This window comes from Myotis davidii, unplaced genomic scaffold (genome assembly GCF_000327345.1).
Source record: "Myotis davidii unplaced genomic scaffold, ASM32734v1 scaffold622, whole genome shotgun sequence".
NCBI lineage: Eukaryota > Metazoa > Chordata > Mammalia > Chiroptera > Vespertilionidae > Myotis > Myotis davidii.
The window spans coordinates 1,452,539-1,480,426 of record NW_006293532.1 but is presented as its reverse complement, the minus strand read 5'-3'; the positions used below and the strand labels follow the sequence as shown (position 1 = coordinate 1,480,426).

General features: G+C 53.4%; 1 protein-coding gene across 1 annotated transcript in view; it reads right to left on the bottom strand.

The window, feature by feature from the left end:
- The window catches only part of PLXNA2 (plexin A2), a 206,257-nt gene extending 189,395 nt beyond the window's left edge, over nucleotides 1-16,862 (bottom strand). The window contains exons 1-2 of the mRNA XM_006767182.2: nucleotides 15,584-16,862; nucleotides 11,291-11,473 (exon numbers count right to left, since the gene is read on the bottom strand). Of these exons, the coding sequence (XP_006767245.1) occupies nucleotides 11,291-11,473; nucleotides 15,584-16,813 (1,413 nt within the window). The 5' untranslated portion in view covers nucleotides 16,814-16,862. The remainder of the gene's footprint in view (nucleotides 1-11,290; nucleotides 11,474-15,583) is intronic.
- Nucleotides 16,863-27,888: the final 11,026 nt, after the last annotated feature.

The window sequence follows — 27,888 nt, the reverse complement described above, 5'->3', positions numbered from 1 at the left end:
GAGTTAGAGAACCTTGTGTGCACGGTGACACATGATTACTCAAATTGGGGGTGAACGGGGGATCGCGAGTCTCCAACACTGAACTAGGGGCCTGATAACCATAAAAGAATGGGCTCCCCAGTCAACAAACGCTGCACATTTGCCTGGAGAAGCATCTCGTCCTGAGAGAGAGCTCATCCCCTTCCCACCAGGTGTAGCGCAGGCTCTTTTATGCGTGAAGCCAACCTGTGCTCTGTGGCCCATGGAGGTCTCTGGGTGGGGGGTCTTTGGAATCAATTGTGAGCAGGGGTCTTGCCGAATCATCTACCCACGATGGAGGCCCAATTGGGCTCAGCCCGTTTAACCAACCTTAGGGCATAAAGAGAAGTTCCTCTTTCCGGAGTTGGCTCATGGCCACCAGAAAGTCTGAGAAGGAAACTACCAGAGCAACTGGTCTCTTAGGTGCAGCTGGCTAGCGTTAGGCTGGACCCTAGAGAGCCCATCCTGGCTGGGAGCTGCCCGGGCCTTGACCATGAGCGGCCAGCACTGGCTCTGGCATATCCGTTCCTAACGACTTTAAAGAGCGTGAGAGACACCTAATTGCTGCCCACAGCACTGGGCAGGCGAGAGCCTTCCCTCCAGCCTCACCTTTGCTCGCCGGTATTTTAGTGAAGGCCCGATACCAAGATAGAATGTATAATTTTCACATCACTCCTGGCAAACCCCAGGTGCGCCCCATTAGCAGCGTTCCAAGGATGCCATTTTCTATCAAGAAAGAGATGTGTTGCATCGTAGTGCTTAGCTCAGGGCCCTATTAATAGCAATCCTAATTATATGGCTGAAAATTTAATTCATAGCAATGATTAGTGTCAGAATCAAAGGCATCAGGCATCAATATTGATGGAATTGCATAAGCCCATAAACAGAGAACAAGCATTCCGGCCCTGCCCCCCCTGCCCCCAACGTGGCTTGCTGTTAACTATTGCATTAATGTCTCTTCCAATTTTGCCAGACGAAAATGACTCCATTTCTCAGTGTCCCACTCCCTTGCCCCGCCAGCTCTGAATGGGTATGACTGGCACACAAAAGATCCCAGACAGCGTCTTTGAAGAAGAGCCCTAGGGCTCCAAGGGATGCTTGGGTGATGGGGCAGGCCTCACACTTCACACAGCAGCGTTTGGCCTTGTCAGCAATCCCCCTTTGTCTCCCTTTCAGAAAGCTCTGGGCAAACAATGCTGCCTGCAGAAAGGGGAGTCAGCTGGGACTGTGTGTGGCACAAAAGGCTGCCACCCCATCCATTGTGGCCTGGGCTGAGATGGGTGGGGAGGGGGAGGGGAAGGCCCGAGGGGAGTGACACGAGGCAGCGTGTGCCCAGGTGACAGCTGCCATGTCCTGGGTTTCCAGGGCATCTTTGCTGGAAAGAGCACAACGTGTTAGCGCGTCTACTCGTCTCTCGGCATCTCCTGGTAGCTCTCTGTAGGGCATATGGTGGGATATAGATGGACAAACAGAATCTTCGAGGAGGCCAACAGAGTGCTAAACACTGGTGGTTAACAAAGCCCAGGTCTGGGGTCAGAAAGATCTGGATTCAAATTCCAGCTCTTTACTCGGTAGCAATGTGACTCTGGCAAGTTACCTCACTTTGAGCTCAGTTTGCTCATCTGGAAAATGGACATAATGTTAATCCTTCTCTCCTAAGAGCAACGTGAGGTGCAACTGAACAAAAACCAAACTACTTCTCCCAGGGTTTAGCAAAGAGGAAGTGCTTACTTTGTAATAGACCTCTCATGTCCCCCCGAAAGTGGCACGCCTAGATAGAGAACTAACATGTAAGGCTTGACTTTCCCAAGTCAGTGTTAGGATTTGCCAGAACTTCTTAGCCCCAAGGCAAGAATTTTGGGGTTAAACAGGCCTTCTTGCTGGCCAGGCTCTAATAAGATTCCTGAGACATGTGGGGTGAGGGCTCAGGGAGGCTGGTCACCCCTGAGCAAGGCTGCATGGCCATGCCTGGGATAGGACGCTAAGTGAGACTCTTGCCCTGGGGAGAGCGATCCCCGGACCAATTTTAGGTCCCGCTTAGGGAATGCTTGCACGCTAGGGAAAGGCAGAGGTTAGTCTGATGTTTCCTGCATAGGAGCGTTCTTCCCTTGGATGGAGAGAGAAGGGTCCAAAACATGGCAATCTAAAGACCTGGATTTCAGTCCTGCCCCTGCTGCTAAGCATCTGGGCGATTTTGTGCAGATCACTTAGCCTTTCTAGGCCTCAGCGGTCTTACCCATAAAATAGAATACACATCTCAACTGCCTAAAGTCTGAAGGCTGGACCAGTTTTCTGAGGTCCTTTCTAGCTATGAAATCAGAGGAAGATTCTGACAGAGATAGAGTCCCCCTCCTCTGCAGTTGCGGGGGGGTGTCCCCGAACCCTCTTCAGAATCCCAGCTACATGGCCTCTCCCCCTTCCTTGACTGCTCTCACCCACCGTAACAGCAAAGCGTGAGAATCCCAGATTTGTTACTAAACCCTGTGATGCCATTGCCCCTTTGCGGTTAGGTGGCGACATCCAACTGGTGGCAGTAGCTGTTGAAATAGAAAACCAGAATGTGCTACCAAATGATGGCTGATTGGGACGAGGCCAGAGGCACCAGCTTCTAAGTTCGGCCGCACCTTGCAGCCCAGAACCCTTTCTGGAAGCAGAGACCAGGAGAGGGACAGAACCCCAAGAAGAGACTCTGAGATCCCAGACCTTAGTTGACCCTCCCCACCTGCACCTCTGTACCTGCTTCTCTGGGCAGCAGAACGCGTGATGACAAGAAGAAAAGAGAAGTTCAAGTAGCTGCAAGCTTTTGGCTGTGCCACCTTTGGACTCTACAAGTGTGTGCTGGGCCCATCTCCACCTGAAATATTTGTAGCTCTGGTTCCAGTTCCCACATCTTTCCCTGAGTTACCCGTGACCCTGAGTAAGTCCATAATCTGAGTTTCGGTATTAGTATGTGCAACAGAGCAGAGAAACATCCCAACCCTTCCTGTCCATTCAAAATGTTGTGGGATTAATGACATAATATAAACCAAGGGAATCTGGCTGGGCCCTTGGGAGAAAAGCGTGACAATAGTGTAGGAGGGGCAGTAGCCATCCGAGTGAGAGTCATACTCATGGTGAGAGCGCTAATAGCAGCAATGGCTGCTCTTTATTAAGCACCTACCATGCATCAGCCTCTGTAGTAGCCTTGCACCTCCCATGTCTGACACGCATAGCAATCTTGGAAGACCAGTTGAGAAAACTGAAGTCCCCCAAGATCTCACAGTTAATCTGGGATAGAGCTAGCTGTGCGGCACTAGGATATTATGGTTGCCTTGGGAGTGTGCAAAGGGCACGGAATGGCCCTGTTTTAGCCAGTCTGTAAAGCTGCAAGAGCAAACCGCCACTTCCCCAGCCCCGCCCTGGGGAGGGGCCAGCCGGTATTGTGTGGCGACAGGGGACTCAGAAAGCTCTCACTGGTGACTAATGCAGCAGTGGGACATGGTGCCAATGTCCAGCAGGAGTAGATTAGTTCGGCTCAGCTGGTCTCGTCTTTGCAGTATTTTTTCCCATGACTCAGGGCTGGGGGCAGGGGGGCAGGGGGGCAGGGTTCTCTTCCTCCATCTGACCTTGCAAACATGTCACTGAAAAGGGAGCTGATATGACAGCTCCACTTCCCCAGGGAGCCAGAGGAGAGTGGGCTTTGGGGGAGGGGGGAGCCTCAAAGATGTTAGTGATAATCATGAAAAGCACTTTTGTGCTTGCTTTCATTTAGTTCTTACAATAACCAAGCAAAGTGTTCATTACTGCCCACTCTATAGAAGAAAAATACATAGGCTCACAAGTTAAGGGGCAACAGCAGTGATATTTAAGTTCATATCCGCTCCAGCTCAGCGCCACTCTTCACAGGAATTAGTTCATTCTGCTCTTTTTTTCCCCCATTAGCACTAATTATTTTCTAAACATACTGTTGGTTTATGGGTTTTTTTTGTCTGTCTTCCCACATGAAGATATAATCTTCATGTGGAAAGGCAGTTTTGACTGTTTTGTTCACTATTTATACCCCCAAAATGGCACATAGTAGGTGTTCAATAAATTTGCATTCCATAATGAATTATTTCATTTAAGCTTCATTACAACCTCATGAGGCAGGTATTATAATTGTCCTCCTTTTACACCCCAGGACACTGAACCTGAGAGGTCCCGCAGCTAGTCGGTCTGAGTTAGGAAGGCATCCCATGAGCTCACATACTTCTTTGTTGTGGAAATCGATTCCTACTGGGAGGTAGAGGACTGGACTCCTGGTCTTTGGCGGTCCCTTCCAGCCCTGCCCCACAGGCAGGTGAGGCGCACTGGCCAGAAGGGAGGTGCATCTATGTGGTCCGTGTTTTCCTAAAGTTGAGCGCCTGTAACATTAGTACCTTGGTCTCTTGGAAATTCCGCACAGCCTATGTGGGTCACCTGGATTCCGTAAGCTGCACCCCTCCTTCCCCCTGTCCTGCGATGAAGCTCTGAGCTCCAAGGAGCAAACTCTTGGATATGAAGCAGCCTGCTGAGCGCACAGCCTGATGCCTCCTACAGGGATTGTCCAAGGTTGAGGCATAAGAAGAGCTGCACAAAAAGGTGCAAAAAAATAAATGAGTCTTCAGTTTCTCCCTTTCAGCCTGGCTCTGGGAGATCAGGGCCTCCTCCCCTGGGGTCAGCTGGGGCTCTGCACACTCCATCTCTACACCTGTCATGTGGGGAGGGGGCCAAGAGTGGAGGGGGGGGGGTACTCTGTAAATATGCCTCCTTCCCTGTGCCAACCAAATGCTGCCTTTCCCAGCTTTCAGAAGACCAGTTCTCCGGACTCAAGAGGGCTATAAAACAACAAAACAAACAGCGAGTTTGGCGGCAGGAGTCTGGGCAGGGAGCCAAACTCATTCCTAGGGCTGCGGTGGTGAGTTCCAAGCCACCACCAGCCTCTTCCATGCAGGCTCCCGGGAAGGAGAAGAGGGTGCCTGCCCCTGACCCCTGCTCCCCCAGCCCCCGTCCTGCGGAGATGCCCGGGGAGTTAGGGCATCGGATCAGTAGTTCCAGGTTCCAGGAGAGCCAGGAGGTCTCCTGGAAATGGAGCCGCAGCCCTGGCTGTTTACAGGATCCAGGGTTCACACTGAGAGACGAGTGAATCATTTCCACTCAGAGGAATGAGTGGCCATTGTTTGGTGGGGTTGGCACAGAGGGAAAGGCATGTTTCTCAGCATTTCATCCAACTTGGCCGGGTGTCTGCCAAGACAACTCCACCCCACGAGGGAGCCAAGTCAAAGGTTAGGAACTTCTCTGGGTGTTTTGGGAGGAAGTACAATTGCCAATGTCAATATTGCCCAGGGAGGGGCCATATAACCTTGGGCAAGTGCTTAGTATCTCTGGGGCTCAGTTTTGCACATCGGCAAAATGGGGACAGCGGTATTTGTGGAAGACGGAAGGGGCCACGGAAAGGTAGCTTGTAAGTAATCAGCGTTATGGAGTAACTCCGGGGCCTGGGGCAGTTAGTTAATACTTTGGTGCTCTCAATGGATTCTTTCCAGCGCCTAAGATGCTACTAAAGAAGCTCACACTGTTCCTGGCTTTGCTAAGCAAATTTGGTGAGATTACAAAGAGAAGAATAGGATTGGGACATCAGCGGGCTGAGGACTGGAGACGTTGGGTTGGTATGGCCCTTAGGGAAAGGCAGAAAGAATGTTCCTCAAGAATTTCACAGGCATTTCTGCAGCTGGCTGTCAGCTAATGGGAAATAAGGTGGTGCCCAAAGAGGCCACACGGCTTCCCGCAACTGGAAAAGGGCTCTCTGTGGATTTGGGGAATGTCCAGGGGGCCGATGGGGTAGAGCGGAGCTGTGGTCACCTGAGCCTTTGTACCTGCCTCCCTGCCTGGGTGAGGTAGATGCCACCTCCTATGTCATTTTATATTAGGGATCTCAAGCAACAGTATAAATGCCCTCCCCTTTTCCCACCCCAGTCAGCATTTCTGAGAGCACCTCCTACCCTCATCCAAGTGTTGTTAACCAGCAAACAAACTCTTTTCCTGTTACCCACAGCAGTTCTCTCGCTCCTGATTCCTCATCCCACCGCGCCCCATCCCTCCCACCTCTGCCTCCTCCTCCCCGTCCAGAGTATCCAACATACAATACGTCCTCACTTTGCCAACAAGCCTCGTCCACAAGAGTCACTCGTGGTATCTAATCTGTGTACACAGGAGTCTGGTCAGGAGAAAGCCCCCCAAAAATCTGACATAAATTTAATGAGCCCCTGATGTGTGAGAGATGTTGGCTCTGACCGTGATGATGGGTGGTATAAATGTGAAAGGAGGGTCCCTGCCCGCAAGGATCTGTGAATCTCAAGAGAGGTAGACACATGTGTAGCTGCTCCTGTGTCAGATGCTGTCATAGCAGAATGACGTGCCATGAGGGATCTGAGGACGGCGCAGTGCAGATGCTCCAAGGGACAGGGTAGAGGTCTCGTCACCAGCCCTTGAGCAGCAGGCAAGTTTCCAGTGGGGACAGAAAGCGAGGAGCCAACACACTTCCTGCTGCTGTGTGAGGCCCGGGGGTCGGAGGAGGCCTGTATCGAGCCACCCCTTATAGCAGCTGCAGATGAAGAGAAGGAACCAGAGGGACTTTGACTGATGAGGAAGAAGGGAGGGAATCCTTCCCCCCAGGTCCTGGTGGCTGCTACCTTCTCAGCTGGCCCTTCTCTCCACCGCCCCAGGGCCTGTGCTTGCACCTGGCTCCTCCCTTCAACCAGGAAGTGGAATTAAATGAGGTTGTGGTTAGCACTACACAGGAGCTGTTCCCACTGCTCTTTCTCCATCTGCTTCGGTGCTAGCACCCAGCATCTGTCCTCTGGCCTCCCACAGCCTGCTCTTAGCCGGGAGGGATGCCATCGCAGTGAACCGGCCCAGAACAGCCTGTTGTCGCTCCCCTGGCTCCTGCCCGGGGCCTCCTGCCCTCGTCACCTTGGCAAAGCCGATCCCTGTCGCTGCCAAGCACCTACTCCTGGACCCTGAGGGGCTTTCCATCACACTCTGGGGCAAGCTCGAACCCAGCCGTGACTTCAAAGCCTGCACTCAGGGGGCCTTGGCCTCCCTCTCTGCTCCTGTCTCTGCCACAGCCTGCCCGCTCTGTCACCCACTCCCACCAGAGGAGCAGAGAAAGACCGAGGACAGGACTGCAAAGGTCATGTGGTTAGTGCAGGGGCCCTGCTACAGCTTCCCTGTGACCATCCAGTCTCTGCTTGAATACTTCCGATGACTGGGAGCTCACCCCCACTTGAGTCAACTCTTTCCATTATGGGACAGTTTGGCCACAAGAAACTTCTTCCTTTTTTTAAGTGGAAAGCTATCTACTATCACTCCTATACAATAGCCCTGTCCTGTCCTCTGGGGCCACATCAAATAGGTGTAAGTCGTCCTCTACACCTTAATGATTGAGCATGCTGGTTGTGGAACTCAGTGATCAAGGTTCCAATCCTGGGTCTGCCATTTATTTGCTATGGGGCATTAGCTGCATTTCTTTACCTGTCTTGGCCTCTCATCTATAAAATGGAGATAATAATAGCACCTACTTCATGGAGTTACATATGGGCTGAGTGAGTTAGTAGATATAAGCTCTTAGAACAGCACATGACACAAAATACATGCTCAGTAAATTACAGTATCTGAACCAAATGGTCTCCTCCTTTTCTCTTCTTAGCTTAACATCCTTTTAACAGTATTCATACGGCATGACTTCCACATCCCCCCAGCTCTCGTTTATCTCACACTTTAGTGGGCTTAAGGCCCCCTTACAATGTTATCTCCAACGTGGAGCCCCCACTTCTCATGACCTGGAACTTGTCCTTCTGTCAGTGTGGCGAAGACTAATTAACTTTGCTCGTTTGTATCACACAGTTGGCTCCTGTCAACCTCGTGGTCGGTGAAAATCCCGAGATCCTTCTCACTTGCTTCTCCTAGGGGTTGGATCCTCTGGGCACTACCTCTGCCCTCCACTCCACCAAATCCTCCAAGCTCCCCGGTGCACTCTATAGCACCCAAGGTCTAGAGTGCCCTTCTTTCATACCCCCAACTCATCCGTGGACCTGTCTCAGTCCTTAAGCCAAGCCTGGTGAAGGTCCTCCCTGATAAAGACTCCCAGGTTGACCACTCTATTGCAGCTGGTGTTTCTGGATTTGTTCCATCCCGGTGGCGAAGCTTCACCTGTCTTCTTGTCACCTGCATGCACTGACCCTCGGCCTGGGCAAGCATGACACATCTCCCATCTTGGCTTTGAGAACTTGTCCTTTTTCCTCCTGGTCCTTCTGCATATTTGTGGCTCAGAGGAAGTGGCCTCATGGTCATGCACTTGTCATGAGTCTCTGCTTCCTCTAAACTTCCCCTTTCAGGGACATTCTATTCCTTCCTGTGGGCTGCCATGGATGAGTGCTGGGCAGTCTGGCAGACGCCTGCTCAGGCTGGGAAAGCGTGCACAGTTCTGACACAGCCTGCTTCCCTCCCCTCCCTACGCTCTTAGCTAGATTTTTTTTTTTCTTTATTTTCTTTCCTGTGTTGAAAGAGCTATGGGGGCCTGGACTATGGTAAGATTTCCTGGGGACATTCCATAAATTCATCATGGGCCGTTTCTCTGGAGAGGGATGGGTGGGTAAGTGGGAGGCCAGCGGGAGCCGGGGTGTGAGTACCAGGTGCCTCAAAGGAGTGTGGGTAGGAAAGGAAGGGCGAGTTGCACAGAGGAGAAGGGGAGGGGTATTATGAGCTCATAGACAGAGTCGAAGAAAGGCACAGCGAAGAGTGAGAAGCAGCAGCCAACTTGCAGGTTGGAACAAGCTGAGGGCAGCCACACTCCCAGCCTTGCCCTTGAACCGGCTGACTTGCCTCCATGAGGACTCGCCCGCCAGGGTTTGGAGAACTTTGCTCGCTCGGGTGTGTGGCCTGAAAAGATGCCCCAAGCAGCCCCTGTTGTGTTCTGTGCAAGATACACAGAGACATGGGGAAGGTCAACACAGGGGCCCTCTGAGTCTGGGTAGGACATTCTTCTTTCATTCAGTCCTCACCCGTCCGTTCAGCAAACACTAACTCCTTAACTCAGATCCAAGACCAAAAAGAGTGGAGGCACTAGCCCCTGGCTGACACCTCCTGCAGGTCTGCGCCCAAAGATTGCTCCCAGCATCCACCCCTGGGCTCTGTGGCTGCTTCTTTAAGTAAAAAAATGGTGTCAAACTCGGTGTCAAGGCAAGAAGCAACTTGGCCTAGTCTCTAGGCTTGGACAAGTCCCTGGGCCTCAGTTTCCCTGCTGAATACTGAGGGTATTGGGCCAGATGATCTCTAAGTTTCCTTAGAGGATGGTTCTATTTTTCAAAAAACTTTTGAGGGCTATCCCATGTGTGACCACACATGGGGGAAAATTAGGGAGAAAGAAGGAAATAAATATGAATAAAGCATGGCCCCTGCTTTTAATAAAACTTTTAAGAGGATAAAGAAGACGGAGTTACATGAGTGATCCAGAACCCTGTGGCTACTGCTGCCCCAGACAGCCCTTGTGTGGTTTAGAAAAAGGTGGTCTCTATGGGCAGAGAGACTAGTAAGGGCAGCCGCTCTGGGAGAATGTTTATACCCTCAGGGGCATGGTTGCCAGGGAGAGCTGAGGTGGACTTCAGCTCCCATAAGCCCCTTGGTCCAAAGCCCCCTTGCAAGGAGCAGTCTACCCAACCGCACAGGAGTACAGGAAGCTGCTGAGCAGGGAAGCAGCCAGCCGCGGGGTTCAAGTTGAACCTTGTCTGGTGGAATACGTCACTTTTATGTTTTTATTGATTTTTTGAGAGAGAGGAGGGGAGGGGTGTAGAGAGATAGAAACATCGATGAGAGAGAAACATCATCAATCAGCTGCTTCCTGTACGCCCCCTATTGGGGATGGAGCCTGCAACCCAGGCATGTGCCCTGACCGGGATTCGAACCATTACCTCCTGGTTTATGGGTGGACACTGAGCCACACCGGCGGGCGGAATATATCACTGTTAAATCTTAATGGAATCTCATCAGGCAGTTCCTTTCCTCCCTCGTTTTGGGAAAGCCGGGACCACACTCAGCCTTCCTTCCATGTGTCTAAAAGCCAAGCCAGGATTCACTGGCAGAGGAGCGGGCACAGCACAGGGAAAGGAGAAAGGGCCAAAGGGCGTTGGTCTCATGAGAACCAGAAGAGGTCTGGAGGGTTCAGCACCTCCACATACATGCAGACCTGTTGTTCTCACCTCCTCTGGCAGCAGATCAGAACAAGCGAACCACAGAAATTCTTCCTCAGGCTCCCGCCCTGCCACCCTCGTTCCCAAATAACATCTCTCCCAGGCTCTAAATGGATTAGGAGGGAAGAGCTATAGGGGTGATGGCAACATCAAGGGTGAGACGTGGTGATGTCCCACATGTGCCCTGATCCACAGGTGGGGGGAGGGCTGGGGAAAGGTGGCAGGAAGGTAAGTTTAGGGAAAGGGGATTAGCTGGGACCGGAAAGAATGTGGCCGCCGTAATCCCACATAATGAGCCAGTCCGTGCTCGGTCTCCGCACCCAAGCACCAGGCAAGCAGCTACAAGCCGGCTGCACACAAGGCCGCCCACACTGTTAGCCCAGACAGCCCTGGCCCTCCCGTTGGCAGAGGTGCCCAGGGCAGGCAGGGGTTAAGATGTCTACTTCCTCCTGGAAGCTCAGAGCTTGGGGGGCGGTGTGAGTGGAGGAGTGGAGAAGACTCTGTAATTTCTGAAAGAGGAGAGATGGAAGGATAGTGTCTTCCCCAGGCACCATGTGCCCTCGGAGGGCAGCCCCACCATCTGCCCTGTCCTTAGAATGGAGACCCCTCATCTGCTTCATGAGGCCAGATGCTCTGAACTCAACAAAGACTTTTGACCAGTACAATCAACTCTCCGGGCCGTGGGGAGGAATTCATGATGTTGGCAATTTATAATACAGAGAATCAAATAATCAAATCAGTTCTTCTTGACTTGGAGATAAAGAGTGGAGTGTTTTTCTCCCTTAGGCAAACCCACCTTCCTAATTCCTTGAAGGGTGGGCAATGGGAAACACACTTGCATTTCCTACACACCCATTGACGAATGGCTGGGGAAACAGCTAGAAGATAAGCCACAAAAATAACTCCGCTATCCGACCCCGTCTGCCAAGAACATCAGAGTGGCCTGTTGTTCATCTCCACCAACAGCTCCCTTCCAAAAGCGGCTCCCAGCTGAGGAGCTGAAGGGCCGCGGGCTCGCAGTCTCTTACCTTCTTCAGCTTGCCACTCTTAGTCCCCACGAACACCACGCTGTAGCCGTTGTAAACATATGAGGCCACTGATGTCATGCGGTCCCGGCTGGTGGTGTACAGGGTCAGGCCCTCCACCGGCGTAGAACCTCCTAGCGGCTGGTTGATGTCTAATCCACAGAAGTTGTCGTCGATGGGGACCGGCTGGAGGGAAGGGGAGGAGATGGGGGTGAACAACAGCAGAGTCACAGCCATCAGTCTGTAGCCCACCCCTAAGCCCCAGCCCCAGGACCAGGCTTCGGCGAGGTGTGACACAGGAGCAGGGCCCTGACACTCGCTGTAAACAACATCTCACCAGCTGACCCGTGTGTCCCACAGGGGCATCCAGTGATACCAGCCGATCTCCTCATTCACCTGCAGTCACCATTCCCTTTCTATCAAGAGATCCAGGGTAATTTGTAAAGCTGATGGCTTAAATTCACTTTCTGGTCATTTTAATGTCTCGGTGGACATGTCATTTTGGTGATCTTTCTATTTAGACAGTAGTGGTTCGGTCCAGAGGCAACTTCCTAGGATTTCTACCAGCCTGGAAAAGATTTCTTGTTTGTTTGGGATGCCACGCCTCCCTTTGGGCATAAAGAATTTTAAGCCAACTATTTACCACTTTCTATACGGGGGATGGATTGGAAAAGGTCATTTTAATGTCGAACATAAAATTTTAATTTGAAAAATGCACTTAATCTATATAAACCTCAGTTTCTTCATTTGTCAAACCACCTGCCCATCTTTCTGAGAGAATGACTGAAGAGCGAATGAAACAATGCCTGCAGGAGAGTCTGAAGTTATGTAGTGATTTCCACTGTCCAGTAAAGGCCTTCTGCCCTATCCAGGTGACAGCTGCCCTGCTACCAGTGGTGAAGGGAGTGGTGTTGTGCCTCTGTGTATCTTTCAGGAGAGACTAGGGGCACTTCCATTCATTTTTATATTTTCATTATTGACAGAGACTAGGGCACTTTGGAAAGAAGATCACCTTAAAGCAATGAAAAACGAGTTGGACTGAAAGTAGGAAGCCCTGAGTTCTAGCCTCTGCTCTACCGCTAAGTACCTCTATGTATCAACTTGGACCAGTAACATCCTCTTTGGTTGCTGTTAAAGGGGGGTGTTAAATTGATTATTTCTAAGATCGCATTCAGTTATGTAAATAAAAAGACTATGCTTCCTGAGGACAGGGGGTGCCAAAGGGCCTGTGGTCTCTGCCCAGTGCCCATCCTGGGGCTGGGCCATGACGGGCCCTCCGAAACACCTCAGTGGACTGTACACCTGGAATCCTGTTGCCAAAGGCTGCCCACTCTGGGCCAGCTGAGAGCCTGGAGTCCTGTGACAGCTGTTTCTTCTGGGTCTGGAAAGGCATCCCAGAGGAGGAAGGAAATGACTGTTGTCGCGTAGAAAGCGTCAGGGAAAAACTTGCAACCTGTTCCCTTCAACCTCCTCTCACCCTTCCCAGGAAATAGCTGGCTGGTGCCTCACTGGTCAGCGGCCTCCTGGCCTTAAAATAACTGGTGTATAAGCTAGGACATGTGCTTGCTAAACCAGGGTCTTCCTTCCGTTCCCTCCCGAGAAACACAGGAACAGGCACTTGTGTTTTGGAGAGAACTGTGCTCCTGCTGCTGGTAGGAATGGTGGTCTGCCCTTGTATGTGTGTGTTAGTGTGTGTGTGTGTGTGTGTGTGTGTATGTGAGAGTGTGTGTGTATTCTTTAGGAAAGAGAACTAACTTTTAGGGTGAAGATAACCTTGAACTCTGGTAAGATGGAGCCACCACCGCACCCATGCCCCGCCCCAGCAGAAGGGATGAGCTTCTGAGGAAGGGAGGGAAGGGAGCAGGGATATGCTGGAGCTAGCCCCTGAGGGTTGACGACACATCTCTGCATTCAGTGACATCACACTGGTGGAGTGAAATTGGCTGTGGTGGGAGCATTCACACCATGGACATTAGCAAATGCTTCTAGGCAAGGCTCCCACCACCACCACCACCACCACCACAGCCTGCATAGAGCTAGCTGTTTAATCTTTACCAGCACACCACGGGAGCCCATGTGGAAAGAATCTTGAACCTAGGAATGGAGCCAGAGGAGCAGCTACTACCTTTTACATCTACTTGTCCTTCTCATCCCCACACGGCAGGCAGCAGGGGCCCTGGAAAACTCCTAAGATCTAGATTATAGTCCTGTCTCCAAGACCAACTAGCCACTTCACCTTGATGTGTCACATGCCCGCTCTGGGCCTCAGTTTTCCCATCTGTGAAGTGAAAGGGGTGGACCAGGTAATCATCAACCTTCCTTTCAACTCTGCAAGTCCCTGTCAAGGTTTCGGTTTATTTCCCACCATCTCCTGGGGCTGACATAGCTGCAGAGTCTGCACACAGCCATAGTCCAAGCCAGCTTCTGAGAGATGATGACAGAAGCAAAAGTCTGCTGGTGATTGTGGGTTTCTCTACACCCTCCTGACTCTAGAATGTCCAGACCACGAGGAAAATGGTTTATTCTCAGTCTAAACCCCTGGGATCGGCTGACATTTCTCTCTCTGTTCTCTAAACTGTCAGATCCTCCCAAACACCTGATGCGCCTTCGCTTTTGCTCAAATGGTGAGATCTTAGAGTGTGGCTTTCTTTAAAGCAGCGTGGCTAGACAGAAATAACTTGAACTTGTGGTAGGCAGGTAGACATGAGTAGAACAAGGATGATAGCCAGGTACAAAAAGCCCCAGGTGCCTAGCAAAGGGCAATACTAGGAAAACAAAGACCTGGTCCCCGGGTAACCTTTGTCCCCTAGCATATCCCTGGTCATGTGGTTTAGAGCCCCCCTGACCATTCATATTTCTGGTCATGCATTTTTGATGCTCCCCTGACATATTTCTAGTCTATTGGGTTAGACCCCCTTAGCGGGGGAAGGGAGGAGGGGTGGAGAATAGCCCTTAAGCATTAAGCTCCAAGACAAGGAGGCTCTGACCCACATCAGATATATCTAGGCCTCAGTTGTGTTTCATCTCCAGGCCCAGAAAAGCAGCAAAATCAGACAAGCGATGTCATGGCTGACCTCAGGACCAGTTGCACTGACCAATGGCCCCCGGCTCTGACACTGACCCATCAGTAGAGGCCATGACCCTGAAAGGACCCACCTGAAAAGCTGGTGAATACTCTACTGGGACCCTCTCTGACAGGATAGTGCTCGCAACTGCTTATCTTGTTTCTGCTGCCCTCTGGCCTGGATCCAGAGCTCCCTTTCTCCTCCTCTCTTCCCTTCACCGGATTATGTTTCTCCAGTTTGCAATCTACCATTTGAGCTTAATTCCCTTCCCTCTCCTCCGCTTCCATTTCCACCTGCCTACCCGACACCCCAACTTGGCTTCCCAGTGGCCTACACGCCTCTGCACAGACACCATCTGGTCCTGTTATCTCTGACCACCCGCCTCACCTTCTATTCTTTCTCCCGCATGCGCTGATGCAGCTGCAGTGGCCTCCTTGCCGATCCCCACACACGCCAGGCATGCCCCGCATGCTTGGCCCTTGCCGTTCCCTCTCGGGAATGTTTTCCCCAGATCCCCACATGGCTCGCTTCCTTACCCTCCTCAGTCTTTGCTCACAGGCCCCATTTCTCAATGAATCAACCCTTTCAGGGACTGCCTCTTCCCTTTCTCTGCTTTATTTTTCTCTACAGCCATCATCACCATTTGACAGGCTATATATGTTATGCATTTATTTGTCTTGCCTCACTAATGAAAGCTCCATGAGGGTAGGGGGCTTTGCTGTTCAGGTCACCACTGAAGCCGGCAGTGCCTGGTGTTGTGTAGGCTCTTGAGATATATATATATAATTAGTTGACCCTTGAGCAACATGCATGTTTTTTCAATAAATACTATAAATGTATTTTCTCTTCCTTAGATTTTCTTAGTATTTCTTTTCTCTAGCTTACTTTAAGAATACAGTATCCAGTAATACAAAATATAAGTTTTGATCAACTGTTTATGTTATGGGCAAGGCTTCCAGTCAACACTAGGCTATTAATTACGTTTTTTGGGAGTCAAACGTTATAAGTGAATTTCTGTCCGCACAGTGGATCGGTGCCCCAACCTCATTGCTCAAGGGTCAACCATATTTTGAATGACTCAGTGGACCAATAAACGTGTGTCTGGTGTAGGTCAGACTCGGTGCGATTGGTCACCACCCGAGGATGTGAACCTGGGTGTGCAACAGAGCACAGGCTGGGCAGTCGGAGCGGGAGCCCCACATCGGGGCAGAGCAGGTGCGCGCCTCCTTACCGCCTTGGTGCACTGGACTTCCTTCCCCAGCAGCCAGTTGAGCTCCAGGTGGCCCTCGCCCTGGTAGCAGGACTGCAGGCGCTCCTTGATCTGCAAGTTGATGGCAGGGATGGGGAAGGCACAGAGGGCGGAGTCATCGGGCGGGTGGTGGTACTGCTTCTGCCCTTTGGAGAAGATGGCGAAGAGCACGTCATCCTGGCCGCTGATGTTGAAGGCCTGGGCCAGGGAGGCCCCGGGCTTGGCGAGGTAAGCCGCCTGCAGGAGGCGGTATTCCACCCCGGCCCGCGTGCAGCCGAAAGGCAGGGACACGTAGGAGTGGAACTTGGGGTCATTCTTGCAGAGCCTCACGATGCGCGAGGTGTAGAACAGGTCTCCGGCCGAGTTGATGGCCACCCCCTCGGGGGTCTCGGGCTGCACCGTGAGGAAGTAGACGAAGCCCCCGCTGGCGAAGCCGTAGATGTAGAAGATGTCGAAGTGGGAGACCAGGGCCAAGGTGTCGGAGGGGATCTTGATGAGGGAGGACACGAAGTCACTGTGCAGCTCGTAGTCCAGCATGGCGGAGGACTCGGGGTCGCGAGGCAGCTTCCTGCTGGACAGGGTGGGGAAGTAATCCTGCTTTCCGTCCACGGCCGTGCCGATGAAGAGCTTGCCGTCCTGCCCCTCGGAGCGCACGATCACCCCGTACATGGTCCCCGTCTTGTTGACGCTGGACAGGTAGTGCTCCTTCTTGTGGAATGGCTCCGCCAGGATAAAGAGGTCGTCCAGCCGCAGCAGCTTGCAGACCCCCTGGTAGAGGCTGCCGCAGGCCAGCAGGCGGTTCTCGGGGTAGTCAATGATGAGCAGCTTGTTGACGTTGTTGGTGAGGGTGAGCGCCTCGCTGCAGGGCTGCACGGTGAGGGGCGGGTAACAAGACTTGTTGTCCTCCCGCGGCCCCGTCATGTGAGCCACCTGGATGGTCAGGTTGCCCGTGAGCTTGTAGACCCGGTTGATGGCCCCGACGTACACTGCCCCCGTCCCTCGGTGGACAGTCAAGTGGTTGAAGGTCCAGTCTCGGTTCTCAGAGTGGAAGGTGCTGAACTGAGGCATGCCGGCTGCCGGGGGGGCCAGCAGCACCCAGACCACGGAGAGCAAGACCACAGACCGGCTGTCGACCTCCGCCCGTGGCCAGGGCCTCCTCTGTTCCATGCTGAGCGGGGCAAGGACCAGGAGGCGGATCCTCTGAGCGCTCATCCACGCCGCCGTCCTGGGTTGGCCCTCACATGGTTCTGGAAAACACAAGGCAGGGAGGTCAGGTGGGAAATCGGTCCTGAGAGGAGTGAATCGGATGGCCTGACCCGGAGTCCCAGCCCCGGCTGGCTCTGCATCCCTTCCTTGCGTATTTCAGTGTTTCTATTTTTAACAGACTTTCTCCCTCTTGGGGTTGTTCAGGGAATCCTGTTATCTATTTTGGTCTCCAGCCTTTACGCTGTAAATTCCTTTCTTTTGCTTTACAAAACATCTCTATTTCTGTCCTCTTAAGACACCGTTTTTATCTCTCAGAGAGGTTAAAAGCCAGTTCAAGTTCACCGGGCCAGTGGATCCCGGGTCGGGACTAAAGCCAGTCTTCCCTCCCAGGCATCACGTCTGCCCTCTCCCCCGCCAGGTGGAAATCTCCCCATTTTAAATGCTTGAGGGGCAGGCCCTCCCCTGGGCTCCCCTGGCCAACTACTCCCAGAGCGGGACATCGCAAACAAAATTCCTCTTGGTCTCAGACTTCCAGGCCCTCATGCAGCTGCACCTCCTTCCTCAAGCTCTGTCCTCCACGGGGAGGGACATCTGAATGGCAGTGCCTCCCGCTGCCCCTCAGCCTCCGCCTCTCCAGAGGAAGAACCCCTGATGTTACCTGTTACAACCTGTGAGACATGTGAGATACGCTGTGGCCAACAGGCCTGGGACTGTCACCCGTGCCGTTCAGGAACCTGAACAGCCCCGGGGAGATGGGTAGACACCCCCCACCCATTCCTCTTTGAGATAGGCGGGTGCCAGTCACTGCCACCCGGTGAGGGGGCTGCCAGGCCCTGGGGACATTGCTTCAACTTCTGCTTCTGTGCAGGCGGGCTGGCCCCCTGCAGCCCAGCTTCAGAGGCCTGGTGGGTTTGGAAAATGCGAGAGGGGCAAACGAAAGCAAGTTGAGGGTCGGTCTCATTGTAGCTACTGCCGAGGCCTCGTGACTATTTAAGGATCCATGAGGTCACCCCCGGCCTCAGCCTATCCCTCGGAGCCTGTCTCCCGACTCTATACCCACCAGACCCTCGGGTTCTATAGCTCTTCTGTTTTCCCAGGAAGCCGCCCAGAGGAGCAAAGTGGGGGGCTCCCGGGGCTTCTGGAGATGCCTGGGCCAGAGGAGCAGAGGGGCCTGTCCCCCACTCTGAGAGCGCTGCTCATGGCCAGTGCGGAGAGGGACAGCAGCAGGAGGAGGCCGCGAGCTGCGCCGTCTGGCAGGGACTCTTTTCTCCCGCTGGACAAATGGACAAATGGCCCGGCACCCTTCTCAGACAAGGGCAGGCAACTCTAGGCAGCCAGGCGACAGAAGTGAACACACCCTGGCCCAGGATGGAGAACTGGCTCCCAGGCAGCTTAGCAGGGTCCTGCCTACTTCCACCCGCCGGGCTGGCTGGGCTGGGTTAGAATCAGGCCAGGCGCCACCTCAGGAATTTACTCCGTATCTTTAGACACTCTCCTTCCTCCCCTTGCACCCTGGGCCCAGGGCCTGACAGCCACCGCGGTGCCAGAGGGGCCACCTGACCGCTGTCCTCCAACCAGCTCCGCGGGGTGACTCATGAGGCCCGGGCTCCCTCGGAAAGAGGAAGGCCACGGCGGCGTGAGGCCCGGGCTGACCTCGGGGACTCCAGCATGGCCCTTCCGCCTCGCGCCCGCACCCACCAGGAAGACCTCCGACAGGCAGAGCTTTCGGTTTAAAAACCGGAGGTTATTTTTAGCGATGTCCTGGGGCTGGTGGCAGGACGTGAATTCCTCAAGAGGAGCTGCAAAAGGAAATAACAGAATCCTCACGTCCCCCGCGGGACAGGGCGCCACGGGAGGCCGGAGGCTGTGCTGGGCATGCCCCGTCCCAGCAGGGGAAGGACAGCGTGTCCCACCAGGAGCCACGAGGAGGAAAATGACTCTCACCACATGGTGCTAGGGTCTTGCCTTTTGGAACGTGCTCTCTCAGACACTCTGGCACTGAATTTGTGGACAGCACTCTCCTGCCTTCTCCACGACATACATGCACATTACGTTTAGCCTGACATCCATGCACCTTATTTAGCCCCACGTACATGCACATTAGAGTCAGCCCGTGGCTACAGGAAGAAGGTCCTGGTAGCAGAGATAACCTCAAAGGACAAAGTGTGAGGCTAAGATCAACCGTCTCACCTCCCTACCCAACATCCCAAGACAGGGTTTGAATCATGAGTGGCTTGGTTGGTAGGCAGAGTTTGGGAACAAGTTTGGGAAAGTGGGCAAGTCAAGTCTCATCTCCCTTTCTGGGAGAGTGGGGGTCACTGCAGTACCGACCTCTCTGCCTGTCATGAGAGTAAATGAGATAACGCAGGGGAACCTCTGAGCCCGCTGGCTGGCACACAGTGAATACTCAGTCTCTGCTCATTGTTACTATTTTCACCGAAGCCTCCCCAGGAGACCACACTTCAGGAATCCTGCCAGGGCCCCCGGCTTCCTTTTTTTGCTCATATTCTTTCTTTCCATGGGAATGGACACGGTGGGTAGACCTTTGACCCCCAGCTTTCCCTGACCCCGTGAAGGGGTTCAATCTGGGAAGCATGTGTCAAAGGAAAGAGAACAGATCTGAGGTGATCTTCTCTATCATACCACTGCACAAGTCCCAACACAGTCTCTCGGCCGCCTGTGGGGACGTTGGCAGAGATGCAGGATCCTGAGAGCTGAAATGGGGAAATTGGTCTGGTGGCTAGAAGGCATGCAGTCATGGGGGAGGAGGAAGAGTGGGGGTCTCAGGAGCTTTTGATTCAAATCCTGTCTCTGTTAGCCATGAGCCATATGGCGTTAGACTGGTCTCGCATCTCCCTGAGCCCATTTCTTGATTTTAAAATAAAGGGGGCTTGCATGAGCCAGTTTGTAAGATTTCTTCTTTCAAATGAAATAATGCCTTGAGGCTTGCTTGGTTCCTTCAGCTTCTAGTCTGTGACTGAGAAAGCTGCGGGGGTCCTTCCCTCCGACCTGATAAAGCTAGTTAGGTCAGGAATTCTCAACAGACCAGCACAGTTGGGCCTGTTTCTCCCCCACCCCCCATCCCCCACCCCAACTCCTCCATCAGCATCCACTTTGAGACAGGCCACTCTTGGTGACCAGCCCAGCGAATTCATCCCATGGGGCTCAAGGTTCACCCGTGTGGGAGCAGCAGGCGCTGGCGGAGTGGAGGCAGGAGGCGGCATGGTCTCCTGCAGGGCAGGGGGTTGGCAGGGAAGGCGCCCACTCTACCTCAGGAGTGTGGCTTTCACAAGGCAACTGACTCCCACAGCAATTTGAGGGCCTCTGGGTTTCCAAGCCAATGCTGATGGAACCAGGTCACTGTTCCAAAGCAGCGCCCAGCTGGCAAGGATCCAGTCTCCTCTCGGCGTTCAGAGAAAGGGGGACGAGCCCCCTCCTTGGTACCTCTGACGAGAAGCCGTGCGGTGCAATGGTTAAATGCATGAACGCTGAGCTGCGGTGCTTGGATAGCTGTGCAAACTTGGTCAAGGTCCCCAGCCATTCTGCGATGCTATCTCACTATCTGCATCAAATGGGATTAGTACTTGCAACTGCCTCGTGGGATTATTACAGTGAACTCAGTTAATACAGATAGAGCACTTGGAACAATGCCTGGCCCGTCATAAGTGTTCACCATTCATTAGTCTTTATTAGTAGTAATTTATTTGTCAATATTTCCAGCTCTTCACCTCCGTCCATTCTATGCTCTGTCTTAGAATAAACTGTCCATCCTCGATTTGGTTGAAGCCAGTGAGCGTAGGCCCGTGACTTTGCATACCTATTATTTTCTCCTAACTCCGATCTTCTGCTAATGTCAGCCTCCGGAGTTTCCACTCCATGATGCCTCCTTTTCACCATCACTTCTCCTCTCTCTGTCTAGTTCGTGAAGTCACTTTGTCACATGCATTCTCAAGAGCCAAAGCTTGCCTCTCCCTCACCCCAAGTCTCGCACCAGGACATGCAGCCGTGGGACGCTTGCCTTACCAGCGGAGCCTCCCGGGACATCTTACCCCGAGCCCTTCCGATGCCAAGCGGAGGCCACGACCGCCTCTGTGGGAAGCAATGTCACTGAATATTTTATTTGGGCGGCCCGATGACACCATCTCCCCGATCAGGATTCGGGAGGCAGGTGCTGGTGACAGCCAGTGGAGGCATCAGATACCTTCCCGACCAGCTGCTGCGGCGTCAGTGGCTAAGCAGCGAGGAAGTGCCAATCAGGCATTTCCAGTTCAGCTCAGTGCAGGGTTCTCTCCACCTGCCGCCCCGCACCGTGGCCTTTCTCAGGAGATCCGGACACACGTGCTTTCACTTGTCCTTTTCTTATCGCAAAAGGCACCGCTCGGAAGAGGCGTTAGAGTCGGGATGTGATTTTGTCAAATTGAGTCAAAGTTCGTGAGAGTAGATCTCACACCCTTGGACCCTCCTGTAGCTCCACCACCTCCGTTCTGTCATGGCCGTCACCCCTGTCATCACCTCCGCTGTCCTGGCTAGGATAGTTTTCCTAACAACAGTAACAAGTGCCTATGATCATGACTGCCCTACTCAGTGGCTCACACAGCCAGCATCCCGAGGAGCCAGGCGGTAAAGAGAAAGGCTGTGAGCCAGGGTAGGGTGAGCAGAGGGAGGTCCCCCCCCGCCCCCCCCGCCATCTCCTTTCCAATCAGTAGCACCTTTAAAGCAGCACTCGGGGCCCATGCTGAAGGACATTATGATTATTCCAATCCACGACTTACTTTTAGGTGAAGGAACTAAAACCTTCGGAAAGGAAAAAACTGTCCCAAGTCAGTCAGGGACAGTCAGTCAGAGCTCTGCAAAAAGTCTAGCGCTGCCTCCGTCATGGGGCAAAGGGGTCCTGAGAGTCAGTCACGTTCTGCCCCGTGATGGGAGCTCTCAGAACGGCTCCCTCTGTGCTGGGAGAAGGACTTCCCAGGACGGACTCTAGGCCCAGGAAGTAGTCAGGAGCAGGAAGGAAACCTACGCCGTGACTTGGGGGCTGGGGGGTGGGGGGGGCTGTGCCACACCCCTCTGGTTACAGACAGCCTGACAGGCAGGCCAGCTGGACGCTAAGCACAGGAGGCCTCTTCTCCCCGGAGTCAGAGCTGCAGCAGGAGGGTCTCAAGGTAGATATTCGGGGGACATCCTATCCGGAGAGGATCCCGGGGGCAGAGCGCCAAGGAGATGATGGAATTTTCCGACAGTGAAGGGTCCTGACAGCTGTCTAGGAATAAGTTACCGAGAGGCAGGGAAGACTTCAGAAATCTTCTTCTGCTTTAAGATGTCTAGGAGGATAAAATGTCTAAATGTGAGATCGGGGGGCCCCCAGCTTGTCCCCTGTGGGTGGAATGACCCCGAAGGGCCCAGCATAATGTCCTCTGCGTGGCTGTACATGCAAACATTCCGAGCACCACTGTGTAACACCGACCTCAGAGGTAGTCCAGGCACGTTGGTAGCACAAGGTGAGCGAGAGGGCGCACGCAGAGGCCCCGGGGAATGCCGGCAGCTGAAAGGCCTCAATTAGAGTGAAAGGCGTTATCTGGTATTTAAATAATTATTAGATTGAAGGAATAATCATGGGTTTGAGCTGATTTTTTCCCCACTGTCACCCTGATGGCGCCTATAATATTATTATTCAAATGCCCATGATTCTCACTGAGGAGAGACCATGAGAGAGGAGAGAGTGGGGGAGAGGGGTGGGGAGCGGGGAGGGGGAGAGAGAGACTCATTTAATCTCCATGTGACAGGGCTGCAGGAGGTACGATTAGTCTTTTTCTTATTTCAGCTGTCACTCATGCACAGACACCAAGATTGTTATTAGCGTATTTTATGCACACGATTTAAAGGAAAAGGGGGGTGGGGTGGGGAGAGGGAGAATTTCCTACAGAAAATAATGGGACCAAAGGAACAATTTAGATGTCACTGCTATACCAGCTGCGTTTGCTTCATTAATCGAATGTCATTTTCCCCCCCCAGACTCTGTGTGCTGTTATGTGAAGCTAAGTGGCTCTACCTCGCCCCGGAGTGAGAGAGAAGGCAGGCGAGGGAGACCGGAGGACAACGGGCCTCGGCCTACATGCCCTCCTGGCATCCTTCCCAGAGAAGGTGAACCCCATGACACTGGGGCACCCCAGTGTGGGCCAACACAACTTTTGGTGACCATGTCTATCCAGCTGCCCTCTCTCACCATGAGAGGAGAGATCCCCTGCTTGTCTTTATATGCGATCCCTTTTATTGATGGATAAACCAGATCCGATCTCCAGTAATTGAGGAGTCAGAGAGAGGGAGATTCCAGGGGTGGGCCCTGACAGTCCGGCTCAGCAATGAGGCCGAGTGACTGTGGCTGCGGGTGGCTCTCTGCTCAGGCAACAGGCCTGGGACCCACGGGAGCCCATGGCCGCGCTGGACTCGACCTCTTAGCTGGCAAGATGGGCAGACGTGGGGTGATGTGCAGCGGCTGGGCGCTGGCAAGAAATGCAGAACGGCAGGTGTTATGGGTTGAACTGTGTCTCCCCCACCCCACCCCCCATTCATATGTGGAAGTCCTAACCCCCAGTACCTCAGAATGGGGCAGCATTTGGAAATCGTTTTTAAAGAGGAAATCGAGTTAAAATGAGGTCATTAGGGAGGCCCGTAATGCAAAAGGCTGTTGTCCTTATAAAAAAGGGAATGTGGACAGAGACGGAGACAGACCGCCCCAGAGGGAAGCAGATGTGAGGAGACACGCGGGGAAGACGGCACCTACAAACCAAGGATGGAGGCTGATCCTTCCTCCCCAGACCTCAGGAGGCGCCACCCTGCTGAGACCCTGACTTCATGCCTGCAAAACCGTGAGACAATACACGCTGCTATGGAAGCCACCCGCCTGTGCCACTTGTTAAGCGGCCCCAGCAGACTGAGAGCAGGGCGGAGTAATGGCATCCCGGCTCCCAGATTGTTCTTTTAGAGAAAAGGGGGGTGTGCACACAGGGTCTAAACGCGCATGCTCGTGCCCAGCGGTGGCGGGGTGCATAGATGTCTTGCCCCCTTTGTGAGGACCAGGATGGCACCACGGGCTTCCTCTTTCCCCAGAGGCCCCGCTTGCTTTGCCTCTCCCGGCTTTGTCCCCTCAAGTCCCGGCGGGGCTCTCCCTGCAGAGGGTTCTCGCCTTTTTGCCTCCCCTGCTCCCTCTTCTGCTCCTGCCCAGCAGTCAGTGTGTCCCTTCCCAGACCCCAAGGACCTTATGGAATATTGTGTGACTCCCAGGGCCGATGACCCTCCTATCCCACCCCAGCTCCTGCCTGTGCCTGTCCCAGCCAGAGCCTTTTCATGCTGGGGAGGGTTTTCTGTTACATTCCCCCCACCCCACCCCCAGGTCTCCCAGCGGGCTCGGGTGGAGCCCTGGAAACCGCACGGGCTCTCGCAGGGCCTTAGCAAAACACGCAGTGTTTGTCCTCTGCTCTCGGAGCCTGTAAAAGTTTGCAGTTGTCCCCCTGAATTATGAAGGGTTCCGAAGACGCTCACTTGAGGGGTGGCGCAGGGGAGGGGGCACTGGCCGGGCTGGCTTTGCAAAGTCAAAACAAGATTCATTACCCTGGGGCCGGGAGCAGGGAGATACACGCCTGACCCTGCAGACCTGCCCCATATGTCATGGGCCTGTCAGAAATCTCCCAGAATTCCCTTTATTATCTAAAGGTCGCCACCCGGGCAGCGCTGAGAGAGCCCAGGGTATAAACTAAACTACAGGAGCAATCAATTTCAAGCAGCTGCCTTCCCCCCAATCCTGCCCCTCCCTCTACCATGGCTCTGTTCTTTTCAACCCCCTGTGGGGTCAGGATGGCTAGCAAGGAGGGCCTGCCCATGGACACTTCATCCCAGGGGGAAGAAAGAATTTCTGCAGGTGAGCAGGGCTCTGAGGCTAGGAGCAGTAGGCCCTAGGAGCGAGCCTGCTCTGGACACGGTGAGCTCAGAAAGGTCACCCCACTGCTCCCCTGACTCCAAGCCAGACCCTGCTTAAGCCATCCTGGTAGGGGGGCCGTCTGGTAGGCATTATGGGATTAAAGAACAGGGGAAAGAATGCTCAGGCTCCTTCCAAAATCAGGCCGAAGAATAAAAGTGGGGGTATGTGGCTACAGTCAAGTCCAAATTCATGCTAGGAGACCTGGTACCCTAAGGGCACGAGCAGCAAAATCACAGCAACTCCCATTTGCTTCTAGAAAAAATCATAAATGTTATTATTAATAACCTGCTACATGGCGCTCTATGCTAGATTGTTTGCATATGCAAGGGGAAATTTTGTGTTTATCTTGCAAGAAGGGTATTATTCTCCCATTTCACCGGTAGGAAATCAGGATCCCAGGGAGCTGGAGAACCGCACTAGAATCATTCCGCCGGGACACAGAACTTTCTGGAGCCGCGCTATCCCCACTAATCCACATTGCCTTGAGAGTCAGCATTTATTTTTCATCCAAACCCTCTTATCTCTGGTCTGGAAAGACTCACTAGAATGTTTAGTAAGACTTGGCAAGTACCTTCTTTTAAAGGTCAAAACTTGAGGCCCTCGCTTTGGTCACGGCGCAGGCCAGGGGTGGGGGTTGAGTTATGTGCTACACGGTGGAATCCAGGGGTGTCTCGAGACGAGCGGGGTGCTAGCTGGCAGTCACCTTTCGGAGACATTCCGGTGACCTTTCCAGGGCACCTGGAGATGCGTCTCCTGGCTTCTCACACGTCCTCACTGTCCACGGCAGAGCCGGGAGTTGAAGGAAGACATGGCAGGAGAGCAGGCCACAGGGTAGAAAGTGCCCAACGAAATCGTTAAATAAATTACAGTTACTCCACATAATGGCATATTATGCTGCCATTAACCACTGTAATGTTTTCAAAGAATAATGACACAGCTCCAGTCCACAGCGGTGGGAGGCGGAGGGAGGAAAATAAGGGGGTAGAAACAATTCAAACAAAACGCCAGGCATTCCTCTCGGCTCCCAGGCAGTGGACTGGCCCCGAACTCACTCCCTGTCCCCAGAAGGTCTCCCCCTCTTTCTCCTCTTGAAGAAAACGTAATGGCCTCTGGGAGTCCCTGGGTGAGAGCACTTCCTGCTTCTCTTACAGACCTTCCTACCTCCCTGCTTCCAGGGGTTTCCATGGTAGTCCTGGCGGCCATCTGGGGACCCCTCATGCTGCTTCAGCCTCAGTCAGGGAAAGCGGCCATTCATGCCAGGCCAAGGCTCATTGTTGAACACTGTCCACTTCCACAAGTCGTGGGTCCCCGGTGTTCAAAAGAGTGGGCCTCTTGACCAGCAAGCCTGGTGTCACCTCCCTGAAAATGCACAGAAGACTGCACAGGGGACGATGAGCTGGGCGTGACCCCAGAGAAAGCCCTGGGCAGCTGTAGATACCCTGCCCGGTGTGCCTGGCTCTGCTTCGTTTCTTGTACCTCAGACTCCTTGTCTACCTTGGGCAGGCACACGGCCAAAGTGTGACGTCCACCCATGGGAGCACCTTCTATTGCCCAGATGGACTCAAAGCTGGACTCCTAAGCACTCAAGTTCATGTCCTTCCCGAGCTGGCTCTTCTGTCTTTCTCTGGCTCTCTTCCCATCTCTCCCAGGGACTCCACTCCCAACACACTGGCTCATGTGTCGAATCCCCAGAACACCTTGGACAGTTTCACCTGAGCGGTCCCCTCTCCTGGGAACCCCTATCTCCACTTTCAACTTTGCCTATTCCAACCCATCCCTCCCTCAAAGCCTCCTGAAGACTCTAGGTCCCCCATCACCCATCTCTCCTCCAAAGTCAGTCAGAAATGGCTGTTGCTAGCACACACTGCATTGCAGTGCTGGCTCTTGCAGACTATGGGACTAGGTCCCATCTCCCCACTGAACTGGAGGCTCTGAGAGGGCAGGGACAATACCTCATGCTCTTCAGCACCCCGTTCTGGGCTAGCCCAGTGCCTTTCACTCGGTCTACGCCCCGGGGAGCAGAGGAGAAGGGAGACGGGACTATTCAATGCCTTTTCTCAATTGCTGGCCTGACCTGAGACGCGGTTGGAACTCCCACGCCCAGCTCAGTGATCTGTCATAAGGGCTCTTTGGTGGAAGTGAAGAAGGCAGCGAACCGTTTGGGAAGGATCCTGCCGATTATTCCTCTTGAAGCCACAGGGTGGAGGGCAGTCTCACTGGCCAGGTGGGTGAGGTGGGGAGAAGGATGGAGAACGGGAAGACACCCGTCTGCCTTTGAAAACTGCCCAACGCAGACTGGGCTTGTGCAGGAAGAATCTTGGCAAGAGAGCCCTGAAGCCACAAATCGTACAATATCATAGGTCACATGGAAGTATGTGATATGAAACGGTCAACGGACAGCAGGAAGCGGTCAGGAGCAGAGTGGGGTGGGTGAGACTCCCCAGGAAGTGTTCAGAACAGGGCTCGCTGACCAGGCCAGGCTTGCATTGGTGCATGTAGCCAGGCAGTGGGTGCACAGAGCAGACTCTGGGCTTCGGGACAGACCGGGCCCCGGTCTTGCCCCATTACTTTCACTTGATGGACTTTGATTTTTATTTAACCTTTCGGAGCCTCAGTTCCCTCAGTCACAAAAGGACACCTCGCAGGGTTGTGGTGAATCACCGAGAGATGATGGATGTGAAAGTGTTTTTTCTGTAAACTCTGCAGGTCTGAATAAACACCAACAACTCGCATTCCTGTTTTTGGAGAAACACGGTTCAAGGAAATCATCTCCCTGGCAAGGGCAGCAGCCTCATATGATGGCAACAGAGGCTGGGGGCTCCGTTTCAGCCAGGTGAGGGGAGATTCTTGTGCCGGGGAATGTGGTCGCCCAGCCCCCAGCTCCTAGGGATGGTGGGAAGGAACTGGGTGCTGCTAAGGACCATTCTCCCCAGTCCCTTCGGGCCCACACTGTTCAGATTACCCCCCTTCTGCTGCTCTTGTGACTCCTCCAGGGACCCTTGACAGGGAAGCGGGAGGAGAGGAGGAGAGAGGAAGGCCTTCCCCCCGGAGGAGATGCCGAGAACAGTTTCTCAGGCCGGAGCTCCGCATCCTTTGGGCTCTCCCCATC